Here is a 27,696-nt window from a genome sequence, read left to right on the forward strand (position 1 = left end):
TTTTAAAAATTGTATCGACTAGATAGATAAACTCTAAATAAATATAAAGATAAATTGTGAAGATTTTGTTAATTGAAATGATCAGTTTGAAAAGTAATTTACAAGAATAATGGGACAAGCTTTTAGAGACAGAGAAAATTATACAACTGTAAAACTATTTTTAATCTTTATTAAATGACATTAGATGACAATTTGTACCCTTGCCGACGTCTTAAGCGGCACGTGTTCTCGTTTAGTGAATTAAGTACGACGACTGTACTAATATAATCACTAGTCTATACTTCTATAGTAGAAGATATTTATATCACTCATTAAGAGATATTTTTGGTTGATTATAGAATTTTATATTAGGGTAATCAAGATGCTTCTTTTAGGGAGGTCGTATGTCAAGTGTGTGACACTAATAATTATGGAATGGTGCAGAAGAAAAAAGTGGGGGAAGAAACCTATGATTGACTAATTAGATATTGGTTAACCCAAGATTCAACAATTAGTTTAGCCAATTATCTCTACTGCCGACGTGTGGTGGAATATTTTAGCTTGTCAAGTGGATTGCTAATCTCTTTTTATTCTTTTTTCATTGAGAATCGTTTTCGAGGTAGACAGGTAGTGTTCTACACTTTCTTTTGGAATACAGTTATACACTGTTTTTGTTCCGCCTATGGTATTTCAATTAGCCGTATTCCGGTAATGGAGGTTTTTTTCCTAAAATTTTCCTATAGCATACATAAAAGAAAATTGATCTTGAGACATTCATAATTGATTTCACACACCTTTATGTCAAAGAGTAACTTTTGTATACATTTGATTGGTCACTTTTACAATTTTTTGAATAACTTTTATCAATAAAGCATAAGTACTTTAATTGTAATTTTTATTCAGTTAAAGTAATTTTTGCTCATTTTAGGGTAACTTTATAACGGATGTACAATATTTATTGTCATCCGATTTATTTAAAAGTTTGTCTAATTAAGGAGCATAGAAAACATACTCTATGTAACAAAATCACTTCTCCACACAAAATAAAATACTCTCTTATTATAAATCGGTACATTATAAGTAAAGATGGCCATGGGTCTTGCCGGCATGTGAGCGGCATGCCGGCACGGCACGGCACAGCGGCCCACTTGTGGGGCGTGGGCCGTGCCATAAACAAAATTCTAAAAAAATTGGCACGGGCACGGCGTCAGCCCGTGGGTCGACATGCCAGGCACATATTTAGTATTATGATTATTATTAACAATGCATTATTGTTTTTTTCTAAATTAATAAAATTATTTATATAAACTTAAGTTGTTCAAAAAAATAATTATATATCGATTTTTTTTAATATATATATTTAAAAAAAAGGTTGGCACTTAGCCCGACACGGTACGACCCGCCAGGCACGTGGGTTGTGCCGTGCCGTGGGCCGGGGTGTGCCAAAACTTGGCCCGGCCCGGCACGAGCCCCACCTAGGCAGGTCCATGACGGTCCGGCACGGCACAATGCCCATCTTTAATTATAAGTGACCCACTTTCTCTCTTATCCGATTTATTTTATTACGAGTTGTAATTAAAGTGTGTAATTTTATGTGAATATTGTATACTGTAGCATATATTTATTAATTCTACAACTTATCTTACTCGTATACTATTTTACTTTATTTCACTCTATTAATTTCCTAAAAATTAGTTTTGATCAAATTGGGACAATTCCGCACTTACATATTAACCTTTTTTATATTTTGGGAAACAAATTATTAACTTTGATTTTATCTTTTATACACATATATTTATATAAATGTTACTAATAGCTAATCAATCAATCATCAATTACATACTACTAAAAGCGAATCTAGGAGGACACTTGTCAATGTGTTATTAAAAAAATTCCCGCCAAAATTACTTTCTAAAAAAAAAATATTAGTACATTAAAAAAAAGGATTGCATTTTGATTATGACTTTTATTTTATATAAAATCTAAAGTAAACTTTCTAAAATATCAACTTGCACATTATAATTGTCACATATTTAAATATTTTCTCTATCATGTTTTTATTGTTTTAATACGAACTGTATTTCATACGGTTTAATACTGATCAATCGATTTAGTTTTTTAATATCTAATTATATTTTTATTATAATTAGTCAATATCCGTGCATTACACGGGGTTTCACCTAGTTGTTGGATTAATCACAAAAGATGTACTATCATGAGATCTCAAACTATATTACTCAGTAAACATTAGGTTTGCTTTTGACTAAGAAAGTAATTTAGCTTAGTAAAGCCAAAATGGTGTAAATATTTTTAAAACAGAGGTAGTATTTGTTGAAATCTGTATATATAATTTATTTTATCTATTTAAAAACATGTCACTAAGTCACCTTTCAAATGAGAGATGAAATAAATTAAAAAGTTTAATCATGAGATTTGAACTCAAAAACACTACAATATGCATTAGAAGTCTTATCATATCATCTAATGATTAATCTTGTTTTTTTTTACTTAACCCATAATTGTATATATGGATTGCAGTACTGAACAATTAATTGTTGCATTTTTTTAAAAAATCGTTTATGTTATTTGCTAATACTCATCGAAGTAACCAATACAAGAAAAATCAAACATTTTTATAAAATAATTTTAGTTATTTTATTATTTTGATAATAATTATGTCTTTGTTTTCATTATATTAAAAACCATATACGAAGCACATGTTTATATAATTAGCCAATAGTTTATCAATAAGTAATTTATTCAAAGGTTTTAAGAAAAGCTATTATAAATACAAATAATAAGGAATAAGGAAAAAATTCTTATCTATCTAATTACAAGTGTTCAAAAATAGTATATTGGAGCATCGCCAGTGACGCACACTTGTTATATTCAAATATTGTTAAATGTGCATAAGTCACACCCATTAAAGGGGTTTTGTGATTATAAATTGAACATGTAATTCAGACAAAAGAAAAAAATAATGTACAACACACAATTGATTATGAACTTGAGTAGATGATTATTGCTCGTTTAATCTAGGTATAAAATGAGCAAAAAATACTATTGGATACACCATATAATCATACATATCATTTGATGGACAATTTACGAAACTATGGTTAATTTGAAACTTATTTACCGTTTTGTGTCGGTACTAAACCTATTTACAAAATTACTATCCATGTAGGATAGGAAATACGTCTGGGTCTATTTAATTTTTAAAAAGATAAACTGCTACTTCAGATAGCAGTTTATTATGTACTAAATCCGCTACCTCATTATCAAAGTTTCCCGATCCTAAGTGAACAACAATTTTGTAAATAAGTTTAGTTCCAAAGCAAAATGGTAAATAAGTTTCAGATTGACCATATTTTGGTAAATTGTCCTCATTTGACCTTATTTCAAGAGAATAGTCTTGAGCTCTTAGCTAGGAATACAATTTAATTTCACCCGATCTATAGAGTATAGATACAAGAAAATGGGTTGTAAGGTTTAATAGATACAAACTAGACTAGAAAGCCCAAACAAAAGTGGGTACCCATTAACGAACAGCCCTAATTGTTTAAAGACGGAGTATACGTTGCCAATGAATTAAACGGATATTGGAGCTTATACACGTGTACCCTTCTTTCCCTCTCTCTTCCATTGAAGCTTACTCTGAACTCCGTTGAAGCGGCTTGTGAGCTCTCCCCTCCACTGAAGCAGCTTTTAAGGTAAAATATGTTTATAAATTCATCGACTATTAGTTTCACAAGCTAGTGTTAATCGTTAATTTAATTGTCAATTTAGGGTTCTTCTAAGGTTTATTATTGAATTATTGGTTATAATTACTGGTAAAACCCAGAAATTTTTCTGATAAATTATAGTCATTTTAAGGTTCTTTTTAGGTGAATTATTGAATTATAGATAATGACCAGAAATTTCACTGATAGATTATCATTGTAACTTGTAAGGTGTTTCTTAGGTGAACTATTGAACATTTGAACTATTAGTTGTAATTTCTGAAAAATTATAATGAGAAATTTTGTTGTTAGATTTTGATATTAGTAGTTCTTAAGTGAGAAGAATTTAATTTGAAAATTGAGTCAAATTTGGTTGTTAATGTATTGCAGAACCCTTGAATGTTAGGACGGAACTATGAAAATGGAATTTCTCTCTCTGGGTCCAGGGCGGCCGCCCCGCCTGCCGCCCTGGCTCAGGGGCGGGTCTGTGAAAAGGTATTTTTAGCGTATAAGATAAGGTATGTTGAATTATCAGTTGATATTCCTGAGTTGAAGAAGGATAATAGGGTGTATAGCAAACAGAAGAGAAAGTTGGTTTGTGCTGTTTCTAAGAATGAACCTATGGCTATCAATGGTAAGGTTTTCCACAGCGAGAGGAACTCTCGTGGGCGGTTTGAGGATGACAATTCATCTTTGGGCTCTTCTGGTCCAACTTATGATGAATATGAGAGCAATAATCATCTTCGCCGTTTGGTTAGGAACGGGGAGCTTGAGGAAGCCTTTAAGAATCTTGAAAGTATGGTTTATCGGGGTGATATCCCTGATATTATACCATGTACTAGTTTGATTCGCGGGTTTTGTAGGGTTGGTAAAACTAGGAAGGCCACTAGGGTTTTGGAGATTCTTGAGGAATCTGGAGCTGTACCTGATGTGATTACTTATAATGTTTTGATTAGTGGGTATTGTAGAGCTGGGGAGATGGATAATGCATTAAGGCTTCTTGACCGTATGAGTGTTGCTCCGGATGTTGTGACCTATAACACCATCTTGCGTAGTTTGTGTGATAGTGGGAAATTAAAACAGGCTATGAAGGTTCTTGATAGACAGATGGAAAGGGAATGTTACCCAGATGTGATCACATATACTATATTGATCGAAGCAACTTGTAAGGAAAGTGGGGTTGGCCAAGCAATGAAACTTCTTGATGAAATGAGGAGCAAAGGTTGTAAGCCTGATGTGGTCACCTATAATGTTCTTATAAATGGGATTTGCAAGGAAGGGAGATTGGATGAGGCAATTGATTTTTTGAATAGCATGCGATCACTTGGTTGCCAACCAAATGTAATAACCCACAATATTATCTTAAGAAGCATGTGTAGCACTGGAAGGTGGATGGATGCCGAGAAGTTATTGTCTGACATGCTTCAGAAGGGCTGTTCTCCTAGTGTTGTTACCTTTAATATACTCATCAATTTCTTGTGTAGGAAGGGGCTGTTGGGCCGGGCAATTGATATGTTAAATAAAATGCCAAAACACGGCTGCACCCCTAACTCCTTGAGTTACAACCCTTTACTCCATGCATTTTGCAAAGAAAAGAAAATGGATAGGGCGCTTGAATATCTTGGTATAATGGTCTCTCGAGGATGTTATCCTGATATTGTGACCTACAACACTCTCCTTACAGCTTTATGCAAAGATGGGAATGTTGAGGTTGCTTTGGAACTACTGAATCAGTTAAGTAGCAAGGGTTGCTCACCAGTTCTGATTACCTACAACACAGTAATTGACGGGCTCTCTAAGTCAGGAAAGACAGAACATGCCATAAAGCTTCTGGATGAGATGCAGAAGAAGAGGTTGCGACCTGATATAATAACTTATTCTTCAGTTGTTTCAGGGCTTAGCAGAGAGGGAAATGTTGAAGAAGCAATTAGATTCTTCCATGAAATAGAAAGGATAGGAATCCAACCTAATGCAATTACCTATAACTCTATCATGTTGGGACTTTGCAAAGCTCGAGATACTGCTCGTGCTATTGACTTCTTGTCTTATATGATATCAAAAGGTTGCAAACCTACTGAAGCTACGTACACCATTCTCGTTGAAGGTATTGCATATGAAGGTCTAACTGAGGAGGCTTTGGAGTTACTGAATGAGTTGTGTGCTAGAGGGTTTGTGAAGAAAAGTTCAGCTGAACAGGTAGCTGTAAAGATGTAGATCAACAGAGGCTAGTGAGTTAATGTTCCTGCTTTTTGCTCACAAACTATCGTAGTTCTATAATTGCTTACCCTGCCTCTCTGTAGTTAGTGATGTCAGGATTCAATTTTGTTTGTGTTCTTGAGTCCTGCAGAGTTCAATATCATGTCTTATACTCTTATGTAAGCTTTTGCTCATATAGTTTATTTCACCAGGATACCTTGCACTTGTATAATCCAAATAGTTTTGAGTTGATTTCTTTATCTCCCTCTTTCTTGTAAAAACTCGTGATTAGTTCTTTAAGTATATTGTTTAAGAGCTACCCTTAACATGGGGACTCGATGAAGATTCATACTGTGTATTGTAAATTTATTCATTTTATTGCTTATAAGAGAGAACTTCAAAAGGGATAAAAGAAACAGGGAACTGTATGTTCTATTGATTACGTATCAAGGGACATTGTAATCTGATTAGGTTAGCTTTAAGAAGCCTCTTTGATGCTCTTATTATAGGCATGTAGTACAAGTACAGTAATATTTTAGAAGTTGAAATCATGCTTCCAGCAACGTCAAATGGAACATATACTTCATAATGGTAGTCTTGTAGAGTTGTACGGAGTAGCTTATAGCAGAGTATCACATCAAATTGCTTGTCCCTTCTTCAAACTCTTATGATAAGCTCAAATATATTTAAACTATACTCCACTTTTTAGTTTCTACATGATTAGGGTAGTCTGTAAGTTGTAACACATTGATATGGACCAAGACACCAAATCGGCACCTAGTCTGTTTGTTTCCGGAATTAGCAATATAATTTAACTAGTCATGTTATCATAATTATATTTGTATGTCAAAAAAAGAAAACACTAGAAAAACCTTGGTGGAAATTTTTTTAACATGATCATTTTATACATACTGTATACGAAGTATATATGTAGAGAATACAGGCATACAGCTTAAAAAGAATGACTTGAGCGAGTGTAATTTGTAATTTGTAATTTGAGATGAATGAATGTTTATTTACTTATTACATCAACTGCATTAGGGCGCCTGTAGCTCAGCGGATAGAGCATCTGTTTCCTAAGCAGAAAGTCGTAGGTTCGATCCCTACCTGGCGCGTTTTTGATTAAATTTTGCTGTGCGCCTGTGCTCCATTAGGCCATTCCATGTTATTTTACCCTGGTGCAGGACTGGCAACTGATAGATGTTTGTTTTGCGACTCGTATTTGTATTTTTTTTCATAACAATGTACGAGTACAATACTATAATACTGCTGATTGTATAGTAACCATGTACGCACTACGCCTGTACGGGTACAAAGTACTACTGATTGTATATAGTAGAAATGGACTGTCAACCTCACCAGGCCACTTGAGCAAGGGTTATGGTTCTCTACCCAATCCATATAAACACAAGCAATGCCATCCAAAAAAGTATCTTTGGCAACAAAATATCAGAAAGACCAACTTCCATCCTATAAACACAAGCAATGCCATTCAAAAAAAGTATCTTTGGCAACAAAATACCAGAAAGACCAACTTCCATCCTTCAAATGTTGTATTCCCTTAATTATTTTTCAACAAACATAAATTAATATCTACAATAATACTTATTATAATACTACGTATGATCAACCATGACAACAGCTAATCATTTCCTCTACCACACAATCAAAATCCTGAAAGAGTGATGCTGATCTTCAGTCCCCACAATTTAATTTCATCATAATTATAACAAATAATAATACATTCCCTCTTTGTTTTTCTTTACTCTTCTTTCCTTCATGTAATTCAACAAAATATTTTTTTCTTCATTAATTGCTGTCACAATTGATAAATTACACGAAACAGATAACGCGAAAATGGAGGGGGATTCATCAACATATCCTATCAGAGAAGACATTGAAGGGGGAGGGAAAAGATTTGGATGTGGGGGCTGCTTGAAGATGAAGCTTCCAAATGTTCCAATCAAATATATTTGGAAGAAAGGTAAGAATTACATAAAGCAGACTAGTAAAAGCTGCAGTAATGCAGTAGCAGCAACTAATGTTTGTATTCCTCAACCAAAGAAGGCCTTATTTCATGATGATTTCAGGTATGATGCATTAAGCTATGCCCAAAACTTTAATGAGGGTGTAGTTGAATATGATAATCAAGATGATTATGATCATGGGTTTTCTTCCAGATATGCTGTATCTTCAGGTTATAAACAAATTGGGGCACTAAATAATCTATGATTATTGCTATTATTGTCATCTATAATTGTATAGAAAGCATACAATATAGTGATATACAAGTGTTAATTATACAGGGCATTTATTTATTGAAGATGTGATTTTGTCATTGCTGTACTTTTTATGCATGAGTGACTCCTATGTCGTCTATGTGCTGTATCTAATTGATTAAAGGAATAGATATGTTTGGTGAACTTCGAGAATTCATGTTTATAGCTCCTAACAAGCACTATTGACTATTGAGATTAGAAAAATCGAAACCAAATTATTGCAAATCATACATTGCAAACGAGCTCTTAACAAGCTTATAGTATGACATTAGCATCACACATTGGTGAAACCCTCTCACAATCCTTAATAGGAAGAGAATTTTTGAGGAATAATATGATAGACATTTAAGTTTTTGACAGGTTTAGTGTGAACTGATTATACTGCAAAAAATTTGCAGCGGGTGCACAAGTTTTTTGGGTTATCTGCAAGCATAACAGAATTATAGATTTATAGCAGAACTTTCTATAACACAATATTAATGTCAGACTATAAGTGATTATTTATACAACTTAAGTGATGAATGATAGATGGAAGAATCATAAAGAAATCTTCATATAAAAATAATCTTTGTTAATTTATAAGTACCTACACAAGATAACAATGTGGGGCAAGTAACAGTCCTAATATGAATTCTCCAAACTTACACATCAAAATACAGGGCAACCATCAGAAACTACCCCTTTAGCAGTAGGGCAACTAGCAAGGTCACAATATTCAGACCCAGAACCCCACCAAGAAATGCCTCCAACCTTTCCAAGGGCAAAGTAAAGGAGAACAGTCATGAAGGCCACCCCTGCATCCAAGGCCGCGGAGAGAATATAGTTGTACTTCTGCCACCACTTCTTCCTGTAACGCAACACAACGTAGTTGAAGATGAACCCGATAAATATCCAAGTGGTGAAGTTGATGGCTGAGGCGGGGGGCATGTTGCCTGTTGAACCAAGGAGCACAGGCAAGTTGATGAGCGGGATCCACTTATGTTGAGGGAATGCTTTGTGTAACAACCATATAAGAAGAGGACCTACAATTCCCACTAAGAAGAACCAATTTATGGACGAGTAAGTCCCCAAGGATCCAAACATCCTTCTTGGTCCGAGTAAGCCCCAAATGACTGATGCATCGAAGAATACATTGTCGTTTGGACATGTCCAAGTGCTACCTGGAGGTAGGAGCTGGTCTTGGCATATGTGGGGGACTGTGTTTAAGAAATACCATGCTGCTAATAAATTGACTGTTCCTGCAATAATAGTTCCAATGAACTATGGTGTACAAAATAGACCTATTAGATTAGTCATAGGGTAAAAGAAGCATGTTTCAGAGGAGATTAAAAGTGAAATAGTATAAAGTAAAGCTAAGATTTTTGATCAGATATTGTGCTTAAGCCAGATAAAAAAAAATTATATAGGACATATAATAGTATAGTAATCAATACGTACCTGAACCAAGAACATTGATCGCGGAGGGACCTTCATGTAATGGCCGAGCTTGAAATCATTAAGGAAGGATACAGCTTGTGCCATACTCATATAACCATATGTTTTGAAGCAGACATTAGCTATAGGTCTTCCTGGTAGAATCAAACCCATTAGATACTCTGTGATGATGTTAAGCCCTGGTGTCTGCATGTGGGAACAACAAAAAATTCCTATCAGTACTAGTTGTTATTAGAATCTCGTCGTCCATATGGTTGAGACATGCGCCACCAAATACCAATTGCCCGCCCTTCAATAGTATAACTAGTCACCTCAATACCAGATGGTCACATTGAAAGATAAGGAGGGGTGCAATCAGTACAAAGGTTTAGAAGGAAGTGCTCACCTGATTAGTAGTCGCGGTAATAACACTGACAGGAAGGGTGAACAAAAAGGCAAGGCCTGAAGCAAAAATGAGTGCCCACCATGGCATTTGGATTTGATCTTTCATGAAAATGCAAAGCACCAAAGAAAGAGCAAATGATGCTACTAGCAGAATGTAAAACCACCAATTAGGAATGTCCTTGTATCTCTTCATCAACTTGGTGTGTATATCTTCCTTACGGCTTGATGATGCTCTGAATTGCTTATATATGTCCCTGCATAAAATAATCATAACTACTTTGAGTCGAACTTTTAATCAGCAAAAATCAGTTTGTCATGCAAAGTGCACCAAAGCATAATACACTTTACACTCATTTGAGGTTAATTTCCAAAAACTAAGGTAGACTTGTAAAGAATACTTACTTGCCATTGAACAGGGCAACATGAGTAAGAGTAGCCACAACAGCAGCAAACCCAAGGCCATAAGTAAGCGCGAAGAACATACTCAAGTTTACTCGTCCATACTTAGCGTACGCACCCAAATCAAGTTCAAACTTGTTATTCACAATGGCTCTAACATCATACCTCGTCCCAGCAGCAGTAAACAAATGTGAAGAAAAGAAGGGAAAAGTCTTCGCATTATACAGATTAAACCCCCAGTATGCAATTGGTATAATAAAGTACATGATCAAAGCATAGCCTGCAGCTATGTTAACTATAGCGAAAAATGGAGTGACTAGAGGGCTGCCATTGAAAGCAGCTACGACGTTCCAGTCAAAAGCAAACGCTCCAATTCCAAGTCCTTTATTTCCTGAACCAATCTGGTGAGCTACGACAGATTTTGGGAAGGCCAAGCATATAATTGCAAGATTTGATATTGTTGGGAAGAGGTAACCAGGGACTAATTGCCAGCTAAAGGCGCATATTAGTGCTATTGCAAAGAATTGGCTTCTTGTCAGGCTTTTATCTGATTTACTGTCTTGCTTATCGTGTAGTGCCCTGTAACATACCAAATCAAATGTGAGTTCATTCCAAAATTCCAAAATGAATAATCGAAGTGTCGAGGATTCAACACGGAGTACTAGCTTAGGAGACCTAAATAATGCTTACCGGAAAAGTGAAACTTGAACAAGACTACCAGGCCACCACATTTCAGCAGGATCAACCACATACTTTCTTAGTATTCCAGCCCAACCATAACCAAGTACCTGCATTGATACATAAAACATTATTATTTTTTCTGACATATCACATATGATCACTACATACATAATTACCTGTATGTACAAAGATCTTTTATTTGGTTCTTTAACTAATAAGCTAAATGAAATTACTAATTACTTAGATATAATGCATGGTATATATCAAAGTTTTTGTTAAGAATTATCATTTTATGCTTTTCACCATATGATTAACTATAAATCCTCTATGAAACTTAAAGGTAAAGTTTATCTAGTTACAAATTCCAATAGATGTCCTTAAAAAAAAATTGAAAAGGGACTAGAGATACATGGTGTGTGGGACTTCATTATATAATATCATAGTTAATAATTCATGAAATTACTCCATAGTAAAATTTAAATCTACATAAAAGCCAAGGTGTCTATAGTGTTGTTTCATTAAAAAAAAAAAAAAAAAAATCAATAATGTTGTTTATTTGTCCTCAAAAGATATTTTATACACCTAAATATATAAATCTTACTGATATGCCCTATTCACAATGCCAATAATATACCAATTGGTTGTTGGTGTAGTGGTGATTGAGACTACACTTGGTAGGGAGGACCCGTGTTCGATCCCCCGCAACAACAATCGGGAGGGGACTGGAACCTAACCACCCAGAACTGATCCCCGAATCCGGATTAGCCCAAATGGTGAACCGGATGGAACAACAAAAAAAAAAAAAAACAATGCCAATAATATTTAGATACTCGAACGTAACATCCACTTAAAAAAAAAACAATTGTAATTGATGAAGATAAGTCTCCTCTAGTAAAGAAAATCGATTTTGACAAGGAATCTGTAAAATCATGAACAAACACAATCAATTTAGAATTGTAAATTAATTCTTTAAAATTTCAACAATTTATTAATAATCAAAACAAAAAATTATTTAAACCTATCATTAGCAAGAAAAAAAAAAAAAAAGAAAACAAGATCATATTCCGGTAATTAAATAAAAAAAAAAAAGTAAAAACTAACCTGAGTAGTGATAATAAGGATCCAACTAGCCAAAAAAGTAATCTTCCTCATATAAAACACCTTAATAATATCAACAATACCAACAGCATAAGCAGTACCACTCCCAAAAGCAGAACCAGCATTAGCAAACATAGAAATCAAAACATGTTCCTTCATATTAAACGGTCCAGGGTTAAACGAAAACTCCCATCCTCCCAACTTAAACTTTCGAGTCGTAATCGTACGCTCCATTAACCTTCCTATAGGCAGCGTCGCAACCTGAATGGTTATCATAGTGATCACCAATGGTTGGTCTTGATAACTGAAATATGTATTCAAGAATGAGAGTAATACACATGAAATTATTCCTAGAAACCACATTCTGAAGGTCCATACTGGTAATGTGGGATCGTCTGTGTTTGATACTGTTAATCTAACTTCTTCTATTGGTGAATTTTCTTCTATGTTTTCGGTTTCCACCATTGTTGTACAGTTTTTTTTAATTTTTTTTTTTTTTTTGTAACGTTGGTTTGAACTTTTTTTGGTTTGACACTGGTAATGTGTATTTTTGCTAGGGTTTCAGAACTTTTGTTTTGGGTGGAATTATATACACCGTAGTTTTGAGAGTAGGAGGATTTTTTTTATTTTTTTTATTTCGTTTTATTCTTTTTAAGGAAAAATAGGGATTTGTTGTATGATAATATTCATAAGGAGGATCATGTAGTTACAATGTACTAAAAATGGATCTAGTCCTTTTTTTGGTTGAAGATAGAATCATACAGAATCTTTTTTTTAGAAGATTTAATTTTATCTATTGTTTTTAGGCTTTTAGCCAAAAACAACTTGGGATTTGACTTTTTAATAAGAAACAGCTAAAATTGATCACATATCCATATTCCACATTGATGATATTTAGTATTTACTGTTATATTCCTATTATATATATACTTTTTTTTTTTTTTTTTGACACAAATATTCCTATTATATACTTACTAATTTTTTGCCCGTGCGATGCCCGGGTTATTTATTGAATTTTAAGATATATTTTAATCTATATGTCAAATTTTAAAACATATTATTGATACAAAATTAGTTAGGAATTGATGTGTTTTTGTGACGATTTAAACTTGTAGACATGTAATGACTAATAATAATAATATTGGTGAAAAATATTTCTTGACCTGTAACTTGAAATAATGATCCTGCCTAAAATGACAGATAACCCGACCTGATTTACAGGTCTACACACAGTAATAAAATTATATTAGATTATGAAGTATATTATTTTAATTGATTAGAATATATTATAAACAATGGATGTAGTATATTTTGAACTAATTCCTTCGCTCCAGAAAAATATTATGATACAAAAAATAAATTTATATGATAATTTTTTAGAGTTATAATCAAATTATTTTTTCAATAAAATTATAATTCAATTTGTACTTTATTAAAAAAAATAAAATTCTATGATAAAAATATTGGTACTTTATCAAAAATAAAACTCTAAATTAACAATTTTATCCTAAAATTCTATCCAAATTTGATTGAAATAAAATTCTAAACTAACTTTTTTATCCTACAAATTGAATTCTATATAACTCTATCCTGGCACGACACTTGGCGAAAAGTTGGAACGCCAAGTGTCACTACCCGTCGTCTGGCTAAAAGTTTATCTTTATATATTAGTTATAGTTATATGATTGTAGTTCTTTTTTTTTTTTTTGTGATTTTTATTTTAAACATATGAAAATATGGTTAAAAGTAATTGCACACTGAGAATATTTTGTATTATGATATGTAGTAGCAAAAATTTGTACAAATTAACCATATCAATATGAAATCATGTCTTTTGTTTTTACAACAAATACTAAATTAAAAAGAATTCATCTACATTATAATGCTTGAATTGGAACTTAACATTAGGACTATAGGAGTATAATTTTAACCTAAGCGGTTTCAATAAACCTAAGCATAGGTATTGCGTTATTATGTTTTGACAGAATGACAGCAATAAACCTAGCTATTAATTGGCTGTAAGAAAATATGGTGAAAATTGCAAATACTGATCATATTCCATATTGGAGAGGATGTACATTCTTATTATTAACCAAGGTGATTTTTTATTTTGAGCATAAGAAAATATGGTGAAAAACTGAAAAGTAACTTAATTGCGGATGCAGGCCAAAACCATTGTCACATACATTGTGTTTGTGTTCATAGTTTCATTTGTAAAGTTTTGGTGAATGTTTAAATTGATTGTGTCCAAAAAAAAAAAAAAAATTACTCAACAACTTTGTTACCAAGATTTTGGAACCAATAAATTAATTTTATTAATACATGTATCTTAGATAGTGTTTAAATTAAGGTCAAGTCAAAAATAAAAAAAAAATTAAAGCATAATATTTTAATATTGAATTCAATGTTAAATGGTTGTGAATAATTGCATGGTGGAAGCGTACACAAGGTGCTCATTGTGCATACGATGAACTTGAAGTCATGAAATGAAATGAAAGTAAATTCAAAAAACATGAAGATTAACTCTTATGAACGTATACACTTAAGAATATAAACACCAATGAACATATATAACATCATCTTATTGTTATATACTTTCTTTTTTATTTTTCATTGGACCTGTTTCTTTTCTCATGCTTGCCAATGCAAACTTTAGCTATCAATAACTTTAATTCTCCATAAGTAAAAATTATAAAAGTTATATATGATAGTTCTTATTGAGACATATTCAAAAAAATCCAACATGAATATGTTTTCCCTCACACATTATGCAAAAAAGACAGTCAAAAGAGAGATAGTCAATACTGTAAAAGTCAAAGCGGACCAAGTAAAAAAGAACGGATGAAGTAGCTCTTATGTTCATTGGAGTTAGTCTTCATGTTCTATTCTAACACCAATAATCCTATTGTATGCCTTTACCGTATTAAGACATACTTTTTTAGAGCTCCTAGGATCGGGAGGGATAGCTCAAAGTGGTTAGAGCCTCCCTCCCGATCCTAGGAGGTTCCGGGATCGATTCTCACCCCCGCCCTTACGGCTCTCTAAACACCAAAAAAAACATATTTTTTAAAAAATTCGGATTTTTGGAATGGTCAAATTGACTTTAGTTGGATCCGAACTAAATAGAAAACCGAATTATAATCAAGCATGTATTTGCAGTCACCTGTGTGCTGTTAAAAGTTGTTGTCTTAACCTGCTCAAAGTTCTTTTTTTTTTTTTGGTGTTCTACCTGGTTCACCCTTTGGGCTAATCCGGATTCGGGGATCAGTTGCTTGTAGTATTTAGCGCATGGAGTAATTGTTGTAATCTAATGGTGTTGCTTGTAGTATTTTGACTTGATGTTAAATAATTTATGTTAATTATGACTATTTTCAAGAATTGTATTAATCTTTTTTTTTTTTTGAATAAAAGAATTGTATTAATCTTAAGGATTGGACAAAATGTTAATTTTATAATTGCATTCTTATTTTTATATTATTGTACTAATCTATTAGAGGCTACACATTTACATATATTAATTCGGATTTTCGGATTGAATCCAAATAATCGAATTTCAATTTGGATTGGATCGGATTAGGTTAGGAAAGTAACTCGAATTGGATTGGTTTAAAAATTGAAAATCGAATAATATTTCGGATCGGATTGAATTTGGCCCAAATTCAAACTTAAAACCGAATGGACACCCAGATGAGTAAAGATTAAGTGAGGTATTGAAATATGTATACGAGTATACGACCCTCCAAAAATGGAAAATGAAAAGACCTAGCTCAATCAAGTAATCAAAATATCAAATCCAACATAGTAGGTGGAGGTCCCACCAATAACAACCGCACCAATCCACCAACCCACTGAAGTCTGAAAGTAGCAAAGTGCCTGATTGCTGACATCAACAGCCACTGCATCTCCACTCCCTTCCCAATCAACCGCCACAAAATACTCAGAGGAGAGAGAATATCAGCCACTTTTAGAGAGAGAAAGCGCGGCAATGGCGATGTCAATGGCGCTTCGCAGACTCTCCTCTTCTTCTTCTTCATCTTCCTTTCGTCCTATCTTCAATGGCGGTTCTTATTTCTACATGGTTAATATTCTTTTATTTCATATTATAAACTTACGCATTATCATTTTATTTGAATGTATGTACATTTTCATATTTTCTCCATTTTGTTTGGCAGTCTTCTTTGTCAAATCAAGCTTCTCTAGATAGCAGTCGATCTCGTGTTAATGTAAGTTATTTAATTTATTTGTTGGAATCAGACATTTTTATTATATGATGTTTCATTGCAATCTAGTGCTTTAGGGTTTGGTGATTTGTATCAATGGTGATTGTATGTATTTAATTGATTTTTTTATTTATTAATTTTTCAAAATTTGAATTTAGTGGATAAAGCAGCTGAATGAACCGCTTGAGGTTATTGATCCTGAGATTGCAGACATTATTGAGCTGGAGAAAGCTCGGCAATGGAAGGTAAATTTAAAACTGAATAATAGTTTAATTTAATATATGGTACTCCGTATTGTGTTTGTAAAGAAGATTTTCTGCGTTTTGTTTTGAATTTTGATTGAGTTCATATATTGAAAATTTGTCCATGATGATTTTGCTAAGTTCTGTTTTGCTAATGATGTTTGGAGTTATCTGATTTAAATAAATGCATAAATGCAAAAATTGTTGCAATTTCATTTCAATGTTAACACCATAGTTGGTGTCTTGGCGTAAATTCGTGTTTATGTATCACCATGGAAGATGCAACTTGTAAGCCACCTTAATTTAATAAATGGAAGTTGAAACTTCATGTGATGTAGTTTGAATATGCCATATACTTGTACATTTACGGCCTGTTTGGTATTGTTAATGTTAATTGTTAATGCAACTGCACTCTCAATTAGTTTCCTTTGCACGGAGTACATAGAAATATACATACTTGGGACTTTGTGAGACGGTTTGTTTAACCATGGACTTTGATTTCTTTTCAAAATCACACCAACTCAGTATCACTATTCATTCATTCGTGTTACCTATTAATCAGGTTGACCTGAGGAATTATTGTTTGTTTCTGGTCTCACATTGAAAATTTATGGGTGCCTACAGGGGCTTGAGCTTATACCGTCAGAGAATTTCACCTCTGTTTCAGTAATGCAAGCTGTTGGTTCTGTCATGACTAACAAATACAGTGAAGGATATCCAGGGGCTAGATACTATGGAGGAAATGAGTATGATAAAGTTCCATCCTTTTCTTTTTCAATTTAGTTACGATAGATTATAGTTCCTTGTCTCATCTTAAGTAAAATGGATATCAGGTACATTGATATGGCTGAGTCATTGTGTCAGAAGAGGGCATTGGAAGCTTTTCAACTGGATCCTGCAAAATGGGGAGGTGAGCACATAATTGCGAGTACATGTCCATAAGTTGTATCATAGACGCAAAGCTATACCTTCCACAATCACAACATTTTTGCATGAAAAATGTGTCTGAACAATTAGGATTTTTAATTGAACAGTGTACTTCCAATATTATGGATTGTATTTCTGATAAAAGTCATGGAAAGGATTCATTAAAACAGTCTCTTTTTTGTATTCCATATTATGAGGGCTTTCATAATTTACGATTAATATTACTCCTTAGTTCTTGCATCTAGCATCATGAAGAACAATCTATTTTTTCTCATTGTTATTGCAGTCAATGTGCAGTCTCTATCTGGATCGCCAGCCAACTTCCAAGCTTATACTGCACTTCTGAAACCCCATGAAAGAATCATGGCACTCGATCTACCTCATGGTGGACATCTTTCGCACGGTTATCAGGTACTCTAACTTTGTTCAATGAAACATTTGTTTAGATTTTGGGTGTGTGTGCATGTGTGCAATATTTTGGGGTTTTGTTAAGATTTACCAATTAAACAATCATCAACTTTCATTCATGCTGGTTTATATGCATTTTATTTATAATAGAGAAATTACTCTCAACTCAAAGAAGACCTAGGCATTGCTTTCATTTTATATGTTGTGGCCTCCAGTTTGCTGGAAGAACTCATTACTTGTATCACTTAAACTAAGTTATATTCCTCCACTTTTCCCAGCTTCCTTAGTAAGGGAAGTATAAGTTTTTAGATCACACGTTAATAAAATTGCCCATTAGAGACTATTTACCTTAATAAAAATGGCATAGGCCTTCTCTATATATGTTCATATATTTGAAACTACTTCCATCCCTCTCCCGATTGGTGATTGAGCTTTCCAAAACAGCTGTAAACTTAGTTGATTGGTTTTGAGTTAAGTTGCTAACTATCTACCATGGAGAATTTTAAGTTATCCTTCATTAATTTGGTTTTACTATCTGAAATGAGGAGTTGTAGTAGTACTGGCTTACGAGTTTTCTTATGCTCATGTTGAAATGCAGGCTCAATCACTTTTCTCTTTACTTGCAGACTGACACCAAGAAGATATCAGCTGTGTCCATATTCTTTGAGACCATGCCATATAGATTGGATGAGAGCACAGGTTACATAGACTATGATCAGGTACTCTCTTTTTGAGACTTGTATGCTCCATGTTGTTAAAAGGAAAATTTTCAGATTTTGGCCAATTTGCTGTGGTGTTCCATGCTCTTCTTTCTTCCGGATTAATGAAAAATGGACTGCATTCCTCTGGTTTTGTTAGATGTTACGTGTTAGCAAGGAAAAGATGAATGTACATGTACTTGTTAGATGTTTTATAAAAGTTCATCTGTAAGTGAATTTATAACATAATGTCATTTGTCTCTATTGAAGAATGAATAAACTATACTTTGTATTCTCTGTATAGTAGTGTTGTTATCTAATAATCTAATACTCTTCATGGCTCTTAAGTTTAGTACGGATAAGTTTGTGACCAACTCCTTTATGGAAAATATATTCTGGGTCATTAAAGAGTAAATTAATTCTTGTCAATTAATTCTTTGCAGATGGAGAAGAGTGCCACTTTGTTTAGGCCAAAATTAATAGTTGCTGGTGCAAGTGCTTATGCACGCCTATATGATTATGCACGGATCAGAAAGGTGTACTCCCTTAGCTTATACTTTTGTTTCTGTAGTCTCATTATTTCCTCATCTCTATGTCTTGAAATGAAAGGTATGATAGTATTTTGTTGATTGATCCAATAGGTTTGTGACAAGCAAAAAGCTATCATGCTAGCAGATATGGCACATATCAGTGGGTTGGTTGCAGCAGGTGTCATTCCATCTCCTTTTGAGTATGCCGACATAGTGACAACTACAACACATAAATCCCTCCGAGGGCCACGAGGAGCAATGATATTTTTTAGGAAGGGTCTAAAAGAGATAAACAAGAAAGGGCAGGAAGTGAGTTTTTGTTTCTTTGACAAGAATAATCTGCATCAATCCATTCATTTGTGTCCCAATTATATTGGCTGGACAAATATTTTAAACTCTAATTACTGCAACATTGTCCCAGTAACGGTTAAATGCTGAGATAATCCATCCATTGAGGCTTATTTGTAAAACTTTGCTCATTCAGAGTCCAATTGTTATTTCAGGGTGGGGACTAATTATTAAGCAGTTCAGTAATTAGAATATGGGTAAATAGTTCATAATCATCAAGTATTTGAATTCTAAGTAGTTGAGTTCTTGTTGCAGGTAATGTATGATTTTGAAGACAAAATCAATCAGGCTGTCTTCCCAGGACTTCAGGGTGGACCACACAATCACACTATTGCTGGCTTAGCTGTTGCATTGAAACAGGTCTATCTTGAATTTCGTATATGAATCTTCAAATGTATTTATTCCGGCTTGTAATGTATGTTAATCTTAGTATTTTGTTCTCCATATATATGCTTTGTAATGTGTAGGCTAGGACTCCAGAGTACAAAGCCTATCAAGAGCAGGTGCTAAGTAACTGTGCTGCATTTGCCCAGGTACATCAAATCAAAACAAATTGTTCAAAATTCATGAGCAATTCTTCATATATCAATTCATTGCTGTCGTGGTAGGCAATCCCCTGACAAGGCTTGGTCCAACTCTATTGATTGTGCAGAAGCTGGCTGACAATGGGTATCACCTGGTTTCTGGTGGGACCGATAACCATCTAGTCTTGGTGAATCTGAGAGACAAGGTGAGGGATCATATTTTTGTGTTTTTATGAATGTTTGTGCCTGCAGGTTATTTGGTCCTGGATAATGGCTCATGGTTTTGCATTTTCTAATTATTAATTTATGTGGGTTGACATGGCTGATCTTCAGAACCTTGTCTTCAAATTATTATAACCTTTGTTCTCTTTTCTTTTTTCCCATAAAAAGGGAATTGATGGATCTCGAGTTGAAAAGGTCATGGAAGCAGTTCATATTGCTGCAAATAAAAATACAGTTCCTGGTGATGTGTCAGCCATGATTCCTGGAGGCATTCGTATGGGTAGGCCATCATCAACTATCAATCTATCATACTCCTGTGAATTTTGCATCCCCACTGTCATATAAATGTTCTCTTTTGTTGTCATAGGAACCCCTGCGCTAACGTCCAGGGGATTTGTGGAAGAGGATTTTGCCAAAGTGGCCGACTTCTTTGACGCTGCTGTTAAATTGGCGTTAAAGATAAAGGCTGATACAAAAGGTTCGTATATCAATTTGTGCTTTAATTACCCCCATGCTCATCTTTTGTCATCCACAATGAAAGTGAATAATGAATGATCTAATGCTGTCCATCTGAAACCTCTTTTGAAAGGGACAAAGCTGAAGGATTTTGTGGCTACCATGCAATCAAATGACAACTTCCAGTCTGAGATCATGAAGCTGCGTCAAGATGTTGAGGACTTTGCTAAACAATTTCCGACAATTGGTTTTGAGAAAGAGACGATGAAATACAAAGAGTAGACATTGCAGTCAACGAAAGTTCGAGGTTGTTGCTCAGATAATTGGTCAGCCTCTCTGGTGGAAAATTGAACAGGCTATTGTTAAGTATCGGCAAAACAACTATTTGAAAGGAGAGGATCCAAATATACGGCAGTATGATATTATTCAGTATGAATTTGCATCAGGCATGTATCATGACAGCGACAAATTAAATGTCGCCAATATTAGCAGTTATTTTTTACATGTTAGTTTATCACTCTTTTTTGGTATTAAACAAATAAGCAAAGAATTAGTACTTTTCTTAATAGAGGAAGCTGAAATTACTGCACTACACGTTCAATCATCAGGGACTTTCCCTACATTAAACTAATAATTACTCAATAGAACACACTGTAACATTAACTTATCTAAGACAATCAGCTCACTATTATATGTATAACAAGCAAAGAAGCAAACAACATCAAAATTCAGCATGTCTTCATATTAAGCAAAATTCGTCTGCCTTTCAAAAAGTAAGAAAACCCATGAGATTTACAAAAACCATACTTCGTATTAATTAAGGTCATACTTAATTTCCTCAAAACTATGTAATATAGTACAGAAAATTCTATATCCTTTTCTCCCTAAGAAAAGATATATAAACATCATTAGGAGTGAGTTCTGCTCTTCAATCCCGAGTTAGCTACACTGCTGTCTCTTAGTTTTCTTTCGTGGATCCAACTGATACAGATGTGGGAATGTAAGTAAGCTCATCACAATCCAAAAGCCTCCTAATTATTCTGAAGTAAGCTCAAGGCTACGGACGCTTTCTACCCATCTTGTTCTTGCCAATTCTTGATACCCCCGAATCATTAGGAGGCTTCCAAATTATATCATCCAGATTTTCGCAGAAGTTTTTGTAAAACTACGACATGAAAAAGTATCAGTCAATTGCATGATTTTGAGAAGTAGCACTGCTGCGTTAATAGTATTCCTCTGAGCTATAAATGACATGGCATAAACAGCAGTCCAGAAAATGTAGAGCAATCGTTGATAATAATTGTCCAATCACTCGACAATTAACTGCTAATTAAATCATAAGAAAAGCAAGTAAAAAAACTAACATTGAGGTACTCATTAGGATCACCGGCAACTCTTTGAATATCTACCAACAAAAATGTAGGCGCAACTTCAAATACCTGGAAAAATGAATCTAAATCAGTTCCAACTTCCCAAAAATGAAAAGAATTCAGAACATCAGAGTAACCAACCACAATGTAGAGGAAGACTTACTTCTAAAATCACAGTGATATTTCCAGTCTTATTAGCTGATAGACCTTCAATCCTCATCTGGCAGAAAAAGAGAAAGAAACAAATATTATTGCTAGCAAACATAAACAGCAAGCATAAAAAAAAATGTCACCACCAAATAACAGATCTAAGATTAAGGTTGAGAAAGGTTGTTAAAAGCTCCTAGGACTTCCTACCTTATAGTTCCGTATATGCGTCTTGAAACCCATTGATTGGGCAACTACTTCCATACTTGATAAGACAACTTTTTCTGGCTTTTGGGAAACAAAGCGTGTTTGATGTTTCACTGAATCCTGTCAAAGAGTGAAAGGGTATTTATATTTAAGCAATAAAAAAGAGATGATAGGTTCAAGATACCAAAAGTAGGAAAATCTAGTGAAATACCACACACGAGACATGATAGGTCCAAGATAGCCAAAGTATAAAGGAGCCAGGAGATACAGCTTCATACCTTGCCTTTATCAAACAAGGATTGAAGATTTAATCCCTGTGATAGAATGATAAGGTCAAATGCATTGAGAATCAATGGCCCAGCATCATCATCTCCATGCTGCTGATACTCTTGCTGATTCTGCAATAAAAGTGACATCATACCCCGTATGAAAAGATGAACTAAGATAAAATTAAATTTAAATTCAGGGAATGTGATGTGAATTAACCTCTCCTATCTCAGATGAACTAAAACTAGGGAACCAAATTTCAAGTTCTTACTGACCTCAGTCTCATCGAAAACAGCATTTATGTCATCCAAGTTGACATCTTCATATTCAATATAACTCACAGGAGTATAATCTTTTTTGAACCATTCATCATCCTTAATATCTTCCATCCTAATGCGCTGCAGAGAAGAATAAGAAGAAAAGAACATACAACTCAGAATTAAATGCATAAAGTCACTGAAATAATCTGACAAGTAAAAACATAAAACAAATTGTGAATAGTTACTAAAAGCTTCATCAAAGTAATCAGGTTTTCATATGCTTGTATACACTTGAGTACGCACAACTTAAGTTTGACAAAAAATCTTACGCTTTGAGGATTTGGGTCCAATATTCGCTTGATTAAAGATTTTGCTCCCATGGAGAACCAAGAAGGAAATGAAAATTCGGCATTTGCAATCTGCAGATCAGAAATGAAAAGTCAAGTGTGAAGATGAATTGAGATTAAGGGAACAATGCCAGAATAATTTTAATGCTTTGATACTTGCTCGTATTACATGGGAGAATTCATCAATGAAAAACATTTTTATTAAAGGAACAATTATATCCAGCAGGATTAGAAGAAGAAAAGGATCAAGTATACGGGGGTCAATGTTACCAAAAGTCTGATAGCTTTAACAAAATGAGTCCAATCAAAATGTTCATGCCTTACTGTATAGTGTCGTGAGTTCAAGTTCGTCAAATGGGAGATAACCTGCCATCAAGACATAAAGGATAATCCCACAAGACCATATATCTGCCAGAGCACCATTGTAGCCCTTGTGATTGAGAACCTAGTAGACGATTTGAAGATAAATTATGATTTAGGACTCAAAGACCAAAAAAAAAAAAACATGTATATAAAGTAGTTTGCTGAAGTGCCTTTACCTCTGGCGCCACATAGTTAGGAGTCCCACAAGTAGTCTTCAGGAGACTAACGCCCTAAAAAAAATTAAAGCCTAGTGTTAATCATCTAAATATAAAACATCTCTTAAACTGGACAAAAATATTATGATATATATACCTCCGGAGGTTGTGCACTAAGTCCAAAATCAGATATTTTTAAATTTCCCTGGGAATCTAGGAGAAGATTTTCAGGCTGGACAAACATAGAAACGGATTTTAGGATGCTCATAAGGCAATATCAGCAAAATGGCCATTTTGATAACAATAGAAATCCACCTTCAAATCCCTATGGTAAACCCCTTTGCTATGGCAAAACTCTACACCATCAATCAATTGCTGAAAATATGTGCGCGCTTCCACCTCGCTGAGTCGTCCACGGTGAGCCTGCAGGGAAGAAGTACAATTAGCAAAAACTCAAAAATAAAACCTCAGCACAAAATAAGGTCATATCTCAAAACAAAAACTCAGCACAAAATACTTACAATTTTATCAAATAATTCACCACCCGTAATGTATTCTAATATGATATAGATCTTGGTACGACTTGCCAGTACCTGCACAGTTGACAACACTAGCTTATTTCAAGGACATTTTGCACCCTCACAAAACACAAAGCATAATTTATCTACAATAATTTTTTCATGGCTCCCTATTTAGGGTAAATTCTTCTAATTCTGTAGGCAAAATTCTTCCATTAACACTAATAATATATTATTCTACTCCATTATTAAGGCAAAGTGTATTCACAACAAACAGCCTATATAAATTATAGCACACCAGTCATGGAAAACAAACTCTGCTTCACTTACGAAAAAATACTCTGACCAAAGCATCCTTACCTCATGTAACCGAACAACATGTGGATGCCTAACAAGTTTCATTATGGTTATCTCCCTTTTTATCTGCAAAAAGGCAAATACATCAGTGTGTAATGCAGTAATGGTACAAACAAGTATAGCAAAAAGTAACGAGAGGTGAGATGCAGGGAAGTACAATTAGCAATATGCTGTATCTTCCAAAAGATTAGAGAGCATAGAAGCAAAATGAAGCGGGGTATGAGAACGAAAGAAAACCATATACTTTGATGCAAACAAATTCATTTTCATACAATCCTAAGCTAACAAACTTGGAACAAGTCATACAATTACATTTGAGCAAAGAACCAGCAACAGACACATATCAGCAATAGAAATTAAGTGTTTGATTGTTGCCAATTTATGCAAATATAATCTTCAATTACACATCTCAATAAATCATATTATGTTACAGTATAATAGTGCCACAAAGCTCGAACATAAATAGGAAAAATAATGCATAAGCAAACTTCATCTTCTATGGCGAACAAGTAACAATTAGGCATAGTTGCAGAGTGGTGGAACTCTTAAGAAAAATTTAAAGGTGTTCAATATCATCCAGTTGATACTTCTGAAATTCATATTCACAAAGTATGCACTACACCTAACAGAGCAGCAAATTATGGGCGTGAGCCTGTGAGGTGGTACTACTTTACTAGGAATGAGCCTGATAAAGTACAGACTTTCACTAGGCTTGCCCCTTCAAATCACGGTGCGAGGCTAGCTAAAAAAAGTAACAATGTTGAGATTGGTCTAACATAGAAAGACTACATAACTACAAGAGTCACAAAGCCAACTAATATTAAAGGCTGGATCCTTACACCTTGATCATTGCTAATGGCAGGTGAGTAGAGACTAGGATTAGCCAGATTACAAATTTTATCAACTAATCAAAATTGCTTCTCATAATTATCCTACTTGAGAAGCAACCACCACCAACTCAATAAGTAATTAGGGTAATGTAGGAAAATCTTAAAAAAATTTAGGAATTCACAATGATATTCACAAAATTGAAATGCAATTTCCTCCAGAAAATCAAGTAATCAACCCTTTATACTGTACTATCCTTTAGGATTTGATTGTACTTTCAAGAGCCAATTACAACAACATTAATTAGCAGGTGGTAATTTATCTTTGACTAGGCTCGACGACGGCCTATCAGATATCAATGCAAGTCTCCATCCAACATACACAAATCATCTACTATGCAACATCAACACATATATATTATAAGCTCGATTATGGCATTTTCAACTAAAATCACAAGAAAAACACAAAACAAGTCAAAAATCAACCAATTCCCAACTTAATTATAACCCCCACAAAATTATCATAGTGGATCTCCCAATTCTATTTTTTTTTTACTTAGTCAAATAACGATAAGAGAGGAAATCACCTGCTCAACCATCTTATGCTTAAGGATGGCACTTCGATCAAGAACTTTCATGGCAACACTTTCACCAGTTTCTGTGTTCTGAGCAAATTTCACCTTAGCAAAAGTTCCTTCTCCAATTGTTCTTCCTATCTCATACTTTCCTACTTTTCTCACCACCATCTCTTTCTCTCCTTAATTTCTTACTCTAGAAATTCAATTGTCCAATTTGACAGGACATACACAAAATTCTCTCTTTTTACTTCACAAACAGCATAAAATAAAAGAGTAAAGATGAAGATTTCCTCTTTTCCCACTGATCTTGAAAAAAAAATACCCACAATTAAGAAATTTGATTGATACCCAATTTCTATAATAATTTAAAAAGATTAAAAAAGATCAAAAAGCTAACAACTTTAAAAAGTCCTGCAAAAAATAAATAGTGTCCTGAAAAATTGGGTTTTTGTTTTCTTGTTTAATTGCCAAATTGCAATTGGTGGGAAAATAAAGTATGGGTTTAATGAAAATTTTGTGCCGAAAAAGCATAGAATATAAACATTAAACATGAAAAATGGGTTTGGGGTTTTATAGGTTGAGGGAAAGCATGTTGTTTTTGTAGGTCTATGTTAGGTTGGATTTTGGTGGATATAATTATATAAATGCTCTAAATTTGTGTTTTTTTTTTTAATTATTTTTTTTTATAAATTTTATAAATTATTTTTGTGAGAATAATTAGTTAATTACTACGATAAATTTATTGATTAATAAAATGAAGTTAACTTTTTTTTTAAAAAAAAGTTAACAACTAAGATAAAATTAAAGATGTGGGAATCGTTGACAGCATAAGTGCATAACCGCAACCAAGAGGAAGACTATGTTTTGTAGGTTGCTAACTTGCTATAGCTTTAATAACTACCCTACCTGTCCACAAGATGTGTCCTCAATTAGCATCTCATCACTAATCACTATTCATTAAAAAAAAAACACCATTTACATACTTGTATTTCATTATGTATTATACGTTAAGACTAATCCAACACTGTTTATAAAAAAAGACTAATTTAACAATATATAATACAATAAGATTATTATGAGTCTGTTTCTTTTCAGCTTATTTTAAGTTCAGTTCAGTTCAGTTTCAATCAGTTTAGTTCAGTTCAACTCTTAATTTCCTTTTCTTATAAAATATTCAGTTCAGTTCATCTCAGTTCAGTAAATTAAAACAGGCCCTATGTAAAAGTAAAAAAATATGTCAAATAATAATAAGTAAATAGTGAAATAAAATCAATGTGTACTTACAAAATAGAGGAAGTATCACATAAATTTTACTAAAAAGAGCGAAGAAATAATCAGATGAATTTGCATTCCATCTAAAAAAAAGTAGAGATAAAATACTATGGAGTATTAAGAAAAATAATTCTATAATTCAATCAAATAACGTACAAGAAAAATGCAGCTTTACCTTAGTTTTAAATTATTTGAAACGATTTAATATAAAATGTAAGTAGAAAATATTTAATCGTTGCAAATAATTTCAAACAGAGGTAATAATTAAGGGTAGAGGATTA

The 27,696-nt window shown here is 33.6% G+C and overlaps 4 protein-coding genes and 1 non-coding gene across 5 annotated transcripts; 3 read left to right on the top strand and 2 right to left on the bottom strand.

Moving 5' to 3' along the window:
• The first annotated feature begins 3,556 nt into the window (after nt 1-3,556).
• On the top strand, nt 3,557-6,030 carry LOC145638277 (uncharacterized). The gene is made up of 2 exons (XM_081689245.1): nt 3,557-3,692; nt 4,092-6,030. Exon 2 carries the CDS (start codon nt 4,101-4,103, stop codon nt 5,913-5,915), a length of 1,815 nt encoding a protein of 604 aa, XP_081545371.1. The 5' UTR covers nt 3,557-3,692; nt 4,092-4,100; the 3' UTR covers nt 5,916-6,030.
• A 909-nt stretch (nt 6,031-6,939) lies between these two features.
• On the top strand, nt 6,940-7,012 carry TRNAR-CCU (transfer RNA arginine (anticodon CCU)). The gene has a single exon. It is a non-coding gene; the product is annotated as a tRNA-Arg (tRNA).
• A 1,812-nt stretch (nt 7,013-8,824) lies between these two features.
• LOC145639351 (oligopeptide transporter 4-like) lies at nt 8,825-12,643 on the bottom strand. The gene is made up of 6 exons (XM_081690577.1): nt 12,176-12,643; nt 11,084-11,181; nt 10,397-10,972; nt 9,996-10,248; nt 9,614-9,796; nt 8,825-9,436 (listed from the first exon to the last, which is right to left on the bottom strand). The coding sequence occupies exons 1-6, from the start codon at nt 12,635-12,637 to the stop codon at nt 8,825-8,827; spliced, it is 2,184 nt and encodes a 727-aa protein (XP_081546703.1). The 5' UTR covers nt 12,638-12,643.
• A 3,389-nt stretch (nt 12,644-16,032) lies between these two features.
• On the top strand, nt 16,033-21,336 carry LOC145639352 (serine hydroxymethyltransferase 2, mitochondrial). The gene is made up of 15 exons (XM_081690578.1): nt 16,033-16,250; nt 16,345-16,395; nt 16,551-16,637; nt 17,259-17,380; nt 17,468-17,544; nt 17,848-17,972; nt 18,596-18,688; nt 19,111-19,203; nt 19,309-19,506; nt 19,801-19,905; nt 20,013-20,078; nt 20,198-20,275; nt 20,460-20,571; nt 20,659-20,769; nt 20,881-21,336. The coding sequence occupies exons 1-15, from the start codon at nt 16,158-16,160 to the stop codon at nt 21,027-21,029; spliced, it is 1,560 nt and encodes a 519-aa protein (XP_081546704.1). The 5' UTR covers nt 16,033-16,157; the 3' UTR covers nt 21,030-21,336.
• Nucleotides 21,337-21,464: 128 nt separating this feature from the next.
• On the bottom strand, nt 21,465-26,649 carry LOC145639353 (CBL-interacting serine/threonine-protein kinase 8-like). Its single transcript, XM_081690579.1, has 14 exons — nt 26,153-26,649; nt 24,742-24,804; nt 24,385-24,456; nt 24,179-24,286; nt 24,021-24,095; nt 23,885-23,938; nt 23,665-23,790; nt 23,328-23,417; nt 23,014-23,136; nt 22,750-22,869; nt 22,475-22,591; nt 22,281-22,337; nt 22,112-22,186; nt 21,465-21,912 (listed from the first exon to the last, which is right to left on the bottom strand). The coding sequence occupies exons 1-14, from the start codon at nt 26,309-26,311 to the stop codon at nt 21,805-21,807; spliced, it is 1,347 nt and encodes a 448-aa protein (XP_081546705.1). The 5' UTR covers nt 26,312-26,649; the 3' UTR covers nt 21,465-21,804.
• Between the last annotated feature and the right edge of the window lie 1,047 nt (nt 26,650-27,696).

This window comes from Chenopodium album, chromosome 7, assembly GCF_948465745.1.
Source record: "Chenopodium album chromosome 7, dcCheAlbu1.1, whole genome shotgun sequence".
In the NCBI taxonomy this organism is placed as follows: domain Eukaryota; kingdom Viridiplantae; phylum Streptophyta; class Magnoliopsida; order Caryophyllales; family Amaranthaceae; genus Chenopodium; species Chenopodium album.

What these genes read in the sequence shown, in the direction of transcription:
- LOC145639352 (XM_081690578.1), top strand. Translation starts at nt 16,158, where the DNA reads ATGGCGATGTCAATGGCGCTTCGCAGACTCTCCTCTTCTTCTTCTTCA. An exon ending in ACTGTGCTGCATTTGCCCAG is followed by an intron (nt 20,079 to 20,197) that starts GTACATCAAATC and finishes TTGATTGTGCAG; the next exon opens with AAGCTGGCTGACAATGGGTA. An exon ending in TCCTGGAGGCATTCGTATGG is followed by an intron (nt 20,572 to 20,658) that starts GTAGGCCATCAT and finishes TTGTTGTCATAG; the next exon opens with GAACCCCTGCGCTAACGTCC.
- LOC145639353 (XM_081690579.1), bottom strand. Translation starts at nt 26,311, where the DNA reads ATGGTGGTGAGAAAAGTAGGAAAGTATGAGATAGGAAGAACAATTGGA. An exon ending in AGCATAAGATGGTTGAGCAG is followed by an intron (nt 24,805 to 26,152) that starts GTGATTTCCTCT and finishes GCCTTTTTGCAG; the next exon opens with ATAAAAAGGGAGATAACCAT. An exon ending in TGGACCCAAATCCTCAAAGC is followed by an intron (nt 23,137 to 23,327) that starts GTAAGATTTTTT and finishes TCTTCTCTGCAG; the next exon opens with CGCATTAGGATGGAAGATAT.
- LOC145638277 (XM_081689245.1), top strand. Translation starts at nt 4,101, where the DNA reads ATGTTAGGACGGAACTATGAAAATGGAATTTCTCTCTCTGGGTCCAGG.
- LOC145639351 (XM_081690577.1), bottom strand. Translation starts at nt 12,637, where the DNA reads ATGGTGGAAACCGAAAACATAGAAGAAAATTCACCAATAGAAGAAGTT. An exon ending in TCCTTATTATCACTACTCAG is followed by an intron (nt 11,182 to 12,175) that starts GTTAGTTTTTAC and finishes GTATCAATGCAG; the next exon opens with GTACTTGGTTATGGTTGGGC. An exon ending in GTTCAAGTTTCACTTTTCCG is followed by an intron (nt 10,973 to 11,083) that starts GTAAGCATTATT and finishes GGTATGTTACAG; the next exon opens with GGCACTACACGATAAGCAAG.